Source organism: Nannospalax galili, unplaced genomic scaffold (assembly GCF_000622305.1).
Source record: "Nannospalax galili isolate Female #2095 unplaced genomic scaffold, S.galili_v1.0 scaffold212, whole genome shotgun sequence".
In the NCBI taxonomy this organism is placed as follows: Eukaryota; Metazoa; Chordata; class Mammalia; order Rodentia; family Spalacidae; genus Nannospalax; species Nannospalax galili.
The window spans coordinates 2721596-2730813 of NW_008333884.1; the positions used below are offsets into that span (position 1 = coordinate 2721596).

General features: G+C 49.0%; 1 protein-coding gene across 5 annotated transcripts in view; it reads left to right on the forward strand.

Annotated features, from left to right (window-relative positions):
* Window positions 1-9218, forward strand: part of Rph3al (rabphilin 3A like (without C2 domains)) — a 176491-nt gene that overhangs the window by 140730 nt on the left and 26543 nt on the right. For all 5 annotated transcript variants that reach the window (XM_008828764.3, XM_017797066.2, XM_017797065.2 and 2 more), the window contains one exon: window positions 2289-2463. In XM_008828764.3, the coding sequence (XP_008826986.1) occupies window positions 2289-2463 (175 nt within the window). The remainder of the gene's footprint in view (window positions 1-2288; window positions 2464-9218) is intronic.

The window sequence follows — 9218 nt, forward strand, 5'->3', positions numbered from 1 at the left end:
CTCCCTCTCCCTTTCCCCCCTCTCCCTCCCTCTCTTCCTTCCTTCTTCCCTCCCTCCCTCCCTCTCCCTTTCACCCTCTCTCTCTCCCTGCCTTCCTCCCTCCCTCCCTTCTTCCCTTCCTCCTTCCTTCCCCTTCCCCCTCTCAGCTCTTAATATGATGCCAAGGATGTTTAGAGAGTGGAAAGACATACACTATCTTCACAGTCAGATAACTTTGGGATTCTGAGTTTTAACTCTTCCTTTCAAATAGGGGGTTTGGTCCATAGGTGATAAAGCTGTCACATAGGAAGAGAGAGACAATTTTGATTGCAACCACGATGACTCTGGGGTGGCTGCTCTGCACCCAGTGCTGGGATTTGCAGCTTTCTGTCCACTTGTGTGTGTGATCCTCATGGCCACTCCATGACACGGTGCTTTCCCAGATCTGCCTACTGGTGGGGAAACCAAGGATCCAGGAGATCGATGTGTCAAAGTCACAGAGCAGCTGAATGATAACCCAGGATTCAAATTCAAAATGCCCACTTGGAACCGGCCAAGCCTAGCTTTTCTCTGACAAGGTGACCCCAGCACACAGACCCCAGTCCCTCCTTACTCAACACTCTGAGTGCATTCCCTTCATAGGAAAAGAGATTACAGAGCACTTGGTGGTTTCTGAAGTAGGCATTAGGAGTGTGGGGGCCTTATCTCAGCTACTGCCCTGAATTCTAATCTGAGGCTCTTGGAGATTCCAGTCTTTTCTTGTCAAGAGAGTTTCCAGATACTACAGTGTGGCCCAGCCCAGCTGTTCTTTAAGTCCCTTCTCACATTGCCCAGAGCTCCACAAGAAAGGGCTCAGGAGGAAGAAGGTACCTGCTGGGTGCTGGACACAGAGCTGGGCACTCCAGATTTCCTAGAAGCCCTGTTAGGCAAGCATTACTATCCTAATTCACCAGTGAAGAGAGGCAAGCTCAGAGAGGCTTAGTAACTCACTCAAAGCTACACAGCCAGTACATGATTTTTCCTTGATCAAACAGAAGCTTGATCCATTGGAATCATCATCCCTCTGTAACAGAGGGATTCCTTAGGGTCCAAGAGGGCATCTAGAGGGTCCTGCCTACCATCCTTGCTCAGGACAAGGGTGGGCATCGTCAGCTTCCAGGGATCTACTAGCCTTCTGGGGTGCCCATATCACCAGCCCTGGGGTGATCTCTTCACTTTTCCCCACACAGTTCTTCCTCAGTTGGAAGAGATGGGACCCAGCCAGCATCATCTGCCCTCTCTGACTCTGAAAGTCCCTGGGGGCTGTATGGAGTGGAGGGGGCTCATGGGAGGCCCATGTTCTCAGCATAAAACTGAGGCAGGAAAGCCGGAGGAGATAACATAGCTGTGCCATGGGGGCAGCCACACCCAGCCTGGAACATTGTGGCACCTCTGAACTCCTCTGCTGAGAGAAAGTCCAGATAACAGACATGAGCCAGAGAGAGGCTGCATAGGAGGTGGCTTGGAATAGCCAAGGGCCAGAGAGAAAATGGGGGCCTGAGCATGGGATGAAGGAAGCTCAGGGATGGGTAGGCACTAGATGAGCCACTTCCAGCTGCTCAGAGCTGGGTAGGTCTGTCCCGTGCAGCTCCCAGCCTCTGACCAGGGATAGAAGGTACAGATGAGGCAGCTGGCCATGGGAGCCCAGCCAGGGCGGATGGGTCCAAGCCACAGCACCTCTTGCTCATGACCATCTATGTATTAGAGGGTCCCTGGCAGAGGTGAGAAAGGATGAGGCTGCACGGGAAGTAGCTAGGCAGTCCCTAGGATTCTGTGAGTGGTGGGAATGGAGACGGCGATGGATGGTTTTCGTTGGCATTCCCCATGTGCTGTTTAAGGTATTACTCTACAGAAACCCACTGTGCAGGGGAGACGTGAGAGAATGTAGGGGAAGTTTAGAGTAGATGTGGAGGATCTGGGCATTGTAATATACCCTGTCATATGGCACTTGGGAGATGGAGGCGGGAGGATAGTGAGCTCCAGGCCAGGTCCCTGGATGGATGGATGGATGGATGGATGGATGGATGGATGGATGGATGGAGCATTCATAGGACTTGCTGTCATTCTGGCCTGGGTCCACCCCAGCCCATCAGCTCAGGAGGGCTGAGGAGGATTCTTGTTTGCACTCTGTCTCAGCTCTCAGTCTTCTGTCCCCATCACCTCCCTGAAAAGCAGAATGGGAAACAAGGAAGAGTGAGCCAGCATGGTGTACCACGCAGGGAGGGAAACTCTGCTTCCTGTACTCTAACCACATATCTCTTCCCTCGTAGGTCTGGAAGAGATCAGGGGCCTGGTTCTACAAAGGGCTCCCCAAGTACATTTTGCCCCTGAAGACCCCGGGCCGAGCTGATGACCCCCACTTCCGACCGCTGCCTGTGGAACCTGCAGAGCCCCAGCCCCAGAGTGCTGAGGCCAGCCGCATCTACACATGGGCCCGAGGGAGAGGTAAAACTTCATTGCCCTCCACAGGGCTCCCTGAGCCCTCAGCCCCCTACCTGCACCCAAGCAGAGGCAATTCCCACCCCCTTGTACAGTGACTGCCTATACTACAGAGACACATCTGGAAGGTCATCTAGGGGCCAGTGTCCTGGTAGGACACTAACCTGGGGACAGGAGTACCATGAACAGCAAAGTGCATCTTTGCAGGAATGAGATGTCACACTAGAAGCTTTTGTCTTTTGTTTTTGTGTGGTGCTGAGGATAGAACCCAGGGCTTCAACACTAAGCAAGCATCTTCCCACTGAGCTGTCCCCAAACCTTAGGGATGAGATGTCAGCAGAGGTTTTCTAAACATCTTTCCCAGGCCAGCCTGCTGTGCCTCTCTCCCTCAGTTGTTTCTCAGAAAGGGAGACTCCTGACTCTGGGTCCTAATGAGCTGGGAGACTTGGTGCCTGGTGCCCTTGGTGTCTGTGGTGACCACCCAAAATGGGTGTGTCCCACTGTGGTGGCACCTGGTGCTGCAGAGGGCTCTACACTGCTCTTGTGCTGCTTTCAAGCTCCAGTTTGTCATGGTCTTTTCAAAGTCCCTGGTCTCACAGCAGGTACTGAGGGTCCTCAGAGCAAACTTTTAATAGCACAATTTTATAACCATGTAGCCAAAGGCCAAGGTTGTGGTGCAGATCTGGGGTCTAGGGCAGGCCCTTTCCTCCTGGGTCTGGCTCCTTCTGCCCTACAGTACCCACACTTCAGCCCAAAACTTAGTACCAGAGGAGCCTAAGTGAGACCCTGGCCAGAGGTGTGAGGGGTCACCAACTGGTGGCTCATCTTTGAGGACGAGGCCCCAAGATCACAGGCTTGGCAATTACTTTGAAGGAACTTTGGAAGACCTGTGGGAAGTGACCCTATCTTCAGAATGTCATGTGGACTGCTTTTTCTCATCGCAATGTTTGAGACAATAAAGTAAAGGTTATCAAACAGCAGGCCCCAGAAGGTGAACCCCCTGCAAGTCACCCTTGCAAACAGAACAATGTTAAGTGCTCACTGTCCCTCCCCAGTTATTTTTCTTTCATCCCTGTGTCACTTGGCCCTCTTCACAGTTGTCCCTCTGTCCTCTCATGCTGGCTCTCCCTGGCATGACTCAGTGCTATGGTTATCTTCCCTGGCATCACAGGTGAGCCTGTGTGGGGCCCAGGGCTAAATGCAGGTAGAGACTGGACACATAGTATCCTTGTGTTATAGGAGGACTAAGGGGATCAGCACAGTGGGGACACTGCCCCTCAGAGGTGCCATGGCTGCTGAACCTGAGGAAATGGTCATCTCCCATCCTGTCCCTCTCCCAGAGTGAAGGAAGGAACCTTGGAAACATGCAGATGGTGCATGTTCAGAATGTGGCTTTGAGTGGTTGTGGAGAGGCCTGAGGCCTTTGTGAGTAGCAGGGGTCACCACCACCCACCTGCTCCCTGTATCAGCACACACAGGCTCATAGGTGCACACACTCTCACAGGCACATATACACTCATAGGCACACACACACACACACAGACACATGTGCACACATGCTCACACAAGCTCTAGGCAGGACAGCCCCCCCCCAAGCCATGGAGACATGGATAGACATAGGTGAGGATTCCAGTACCCCACACTCTTGGACTCAGCATCATGTTAGCAGAGGCTCCCAACGGAAACTTGCTCTCCCTCTGAGGTAATGGGATGCAGCACCCTCAGGCTGCTGTGTTGAACCAGTTGGAGCCCTGTGATCCCCAGGTGACCTGATGTGTGAAAGCCCCCAGGCAGCAGGAGAGGGAGGCTTGGCTGTTGTGGTAGTAAGATCTGTGCCCACACTGAGAGGAGTGCCCTGGGGTGTGCGGTGCCTTGGAGGCGGCCAAGACTACCTTGGAAGAGGCAGTGGCTGAGGCAGAGACTGTAGGGCCTGGGAGAGGACAGCAGAGTTATTCCAGCTCACAGAAACCATGGTGCAGGGTTAACCAGAAGGGCTGCAAAGAACCAGATAGACTGTCTTCTAAAACTGTTGTGGCCCATTTCTGGGTGGCTTCTGTGCCCTCTCTAGTCAGACTGAGCTTTCTGGCTGAGGGCAGCCTCCTGGCTGCCTAGGTCTGGCCATGTACTCACAGGGTACAACCTGGGCTATTGCACCTATGTGGGACTAGATCAGTTGGTGTGTGGGAGCCATCCTTACCCAAGTAGTCTTGAGCTTATGGCCAGGATGGGGGATCCTCCCAACCCCTCTCTGCCTTCATGGTAGCTCCTGTGGCCTCAGGGTGAGGTTCACAGCAGCCCCTAGGCAGGGCCCAGTCACATCTGCCTCAAGGAAGCCTGGAAGCTAGCAGAGGCTGCTGTCACTGTCTCTGTTCCTGCTCACACTGACTCCTGTGTAGCTGTTGGGCTTCAAGAAGCAATGGGCCCTTATCAGGCAGCTGTGAGAGTGCAGCACAGAGCTTTCCTATCTGTCCAGTCCTCTGATGTGGTTCCCTGTGGTGGCTTCCTCATCCCCACCCCAGCTCACCATCGGGTGCCCAGGGGCCTGGCAGCTGGCTGGGCCCAGGGACATGGTTGTGACCCAAAGTAAGCTAGTAAGCTCAGGTTTCCCAGCACCACATTCAGGCAGACTGAGCTCAGGTGGGATCAGAGAATGACCAGCACTAAAGAGATTATCTCACTCCCCTGGAAGGTTGTGTGGCAGGGCCATGCCTCTCCTCAACAGGCCAGTACCTCAGCACTTACCATGTGTCCTAATTTGTTTCTCCATTGCTGTGACAAAACATTCTGACCAATACCAACCTGGGGAGGAAAGGGTTTATTCAGCTTACATCTCCCAAGTCACAGTTCATCAGGAAGCCCTGTCCTCAGGACAGGAACCTGGAGGCAGGAGCTGGAGCACAAGCCATGGAGTAATGCCGCTTACTGACTTGCTCCCCTGGCCCCTGCTCAACCTGCTTTCTTATGCAACACAGACCCACCTTCCCAGGTGTGGTACCACCTACAGTGGGCTGGGCCCTCCTACATCACTCAACAATCAAGAAGATGCCCAACGGACATGGCCACAGGCCAGTCCAATGAAGGCAATTCCCCAATTGAGGCTCCCTCAACCCAGGTGTGTCGAGTTGACACTAAAGCTATCCAGCACATCATGGGAGCAGCATGGAATAGATGCTCATTAGAATTATGAACACATGAGTGAGCCACACCCCTGAGATTTTAGAGGTTGTGGAGGGGCTTTCCTTACATCACTGGTGCCTCTGGTCCAGGGGCTGCTAGACAGGTCCAGGAGGCTATTAAACCACCTGCTGTCATGAGGAAGCTCTCTTCCTGGTCCCTGGCCTTCAAAGATAGCAGGGCCAACATCCTCCTGCCCACAGTTCCTCTCACACATGGGCCATCTCCTGCTTACATCCCAGCACACACACACACACACACACACACACACACACACAGAGACACACACACATCTCTACCCCTTTCCTTTCTTGTGCCCTGTTGGAAAAGCAAGGGTAACCAATAGGTATAGGCAGTGAACTTTCTTTTAAATTATAGTTATCATTTATGTGTATGTATGACGTGTTGTATGTGTATGCTGGAGGGGGGCACATGCCACAATACACATGTGAAGTCCAGAGGTCAACTTTTTGGAGTTGGTTCTCTCCTTTCACCTTATATAGGTTCCAGAGATTGAACTCAGGTCATCAGGCTTGTGCTGCAAGAGCCTTGTCCCACTAAGCCATCTCACCGGCCCCAAGCTGTGAACTTTCCAATCCACACAGCAATCTAGTAAATTAATCGATTTTTGTGAAGTGGGTACCTTCTCATTCTCCTCGATGTTTTTCTTTGCTTATTATTAATTCCATAAGAATACAAGTTAAAGGGGCTGGAGAGATGGCTCAGTGGTTAAGAGTATTGGTTTCTATTGCAGAGGATGCAGGTTCAGTTCCCAGCACCCACATGGCAGCTAACAACCATCTTTAACTCCAGTTCTAGGGGATCCAACACCCTCTTCTGTGGACATTGCACAACATGGGTGTGCTTTGCAGGCAAAACACTCATATACATAAAATAAAAATTAATTAATCTTTTTGGTTTTTTTGAGGCAGGATCTCCCTGTAGCCCCAGCTGGCCTGGAACCCACTATGTAGACCAGGCTGGCCTTGAACTCACAGAGATCCTCCTGCCTCTGCCTCCTGAGTGCTGGGATTAAAGGCATGTTCCACCATACCCAGCTCATAAATTAATTAATTTTAAAAGTTTAAAAAGAATATAAGTTAAGGGGGCTGGAGAGATAGCTCAGTGGTTAAGAGTACTCACTGCTCATATGAGGACCCAGGTTCAGTTCCCAGCACCCATATGGCAGCTAACCATCCATAACTCCAGTTCCAGGGAATCTGATAGGTTCATGCCCTCTTCTGACCTCCACGGGCATTGCACACATGTGGTATACTTACATACATGCAAAACACTTATACACATAAAATAAAAATTGATTAATTAATTAAAGATTACAAGTTAAATAACTAAACAGTGAATGAAAACTAGTAACCTCTTCATTTGCCCTTACTCTACAGCTCACAATCAAACATCTACTTATTTTAGGCAGTTAAAGTTTGGTTTGCTTTTTTTCACAACAAAAACACATGGACTCTTGCCTGTGACTGTTACTTTTTGCTGCTGTTGCTTTTAGAAGCATATCATGGGCATCCCTCCAGGCACTGGATCTGAATCTTCATTTTAGTGCTGAATAGAACCCTGTGGACAGTGTATCATGTTTTCATTACTCTCTGTTGATGGACATTCCTGTTGTTTCTAGTTTTTACCACCTCAGACAACACTGAAATGTTGTCTACAAGCTGAAGCTTCATGTCTGTGGGGTAAGTTTCCAAAAGTAGGGCTGCATGTGTGTTTCCAACTCCAGCAGACCTTGCCAGACTATCTTTGTTTAATGACCCAGCCTTTTCCACACCCAGCAGTCAGGCTGCACGTCCTTCCTTACTCTTGCTGGCTGTGACTTATTGCTAAGGTTTGAAACTGTGGCCAATATATAGGGTGGAAAAACAACATTTCATTGTGTTTTTTATTATTTTTTTCATAAGTTATTGAGAATTTCATACATGCATATAAGGTGTTTTGATCAAATCCATGCCCACTCCCTCCCCCTCCAACTCCTCCCATATCTCCCCATCACTTTTTTTATGATAACTTCATGTACTCTTTCTTCTTTGATTTATTTTTTATGGGGCTTTTGGCTACTATAACATTCCCCCATCTGAAGAGGTAACCTTGAAATCTTTTAAGGATTAGATAAAAGCTCCCAAATAGTTTCAACATTTTTGGCCTTTGGAATGGAGTAGGTTGTTGCTAAGAGGCCCAAGGACATTGTGAGTTTTAGCCAAGAAACTGGCTACTTTTCTTTGGGGTCTTTTTACCCTAACTGCCTAGCCAATTCCTACCTCCTATTCTTATCACGCCATCCTCTGAACAGACTGCTTTGGCTTCTTCCATGCTGAACAGGGACACAGGGTGAGGCAGATGGGGTACCCCTTCAGTGGGTCTATCTAAAAGACTCCCAAATTGCATAACTCTTAACTATAGGGGGGAAAGAAAGTCCTTGACTGGTGAAAAGGGGATGTGAAGGAAAAGTAAACACAAGAGTAGTTAGCATTACAAGTTCTAGACAGGGAAGAGAAAAAAGTCAGAACAGGGTGCATTTTAAATGTTCATATCAGAGTCCATTGGGATTTCTTCATGAGAGCTCCCTCTATTGGGTTCCTCCTCATTTGTTTTTTCAGCTGCCAAGGCTGGACTTGAGAGTGATGGACTCAAGATTTGTTTTCAGGTACTTTGCTAGCTGTTGGACAGTGGTTAGAATCTGTCAGTTCCCTCACAAAGGCTTCTAGACAGGGGGAGAAAACAAATTTATCCATCATTTTAGAACAATAGCGGGTTGTCTCCCTTAGCTACAGGTGGGAACTATAGTGCCCAAGATTTTAAGTCTTACATCTGAACAGCGCTTTCTGCTTAAAAACAAAATCATCAATGAGAAATAATTGTCTAAATAACATTTTATATGGACTTAATCTGGGAAGTATAATCCCTTGAACTCTTAAAGAAATATAATGATCACTTTAATCTTTGGTTGTGTGTTAAGACCATACAGTTGGCCCAAATAAATCAGTTTACTTCTACACTTAAAGTCATTGGAGGATCTGTTCCTCAGGGGTCACATGGACTTGGGAGGAGCTCCTGGCACCTTTCTTTTACCAGTTCCATCTATGTGAAGATAAGTCAAAGGTCCTGCTCGACCATGTCTGGCTTCACTTGGAAGCTTGAATGAGATGTTTCCTCTGAGTTGACCCTCCTCTTTGTAGACTGGACACTGGTTCAAGTCCATCTTGTGGGGTCTCCATGGCCTCCCTGAACAAGAGGACAGGTGACTTACCACAGTTACAGGACATTTTGAGAGATGTTCCATAGTCCCAAGGAACTTGGAGGGCAAGGGGCAAAAACTGTCCTTTAAATCCCTCTGATTACATTAGAATAGGCCTCAAACTATGGCTGTTAAACATCCAATAATGTTAGTTCCACCAGTCTGGTACTTTTAATTGTCATGTGCTATGTAGCTAACGTTTGGGCAAAAACCAAATATTCTCAGATAAACCTTGACTAGCTATATATTTTGTTCCTTAAACTAGTTGACTAAACTATGACCATAGAAATTTTAAGATTATGTGTATTTTTGTCTTGTCCTTTATATA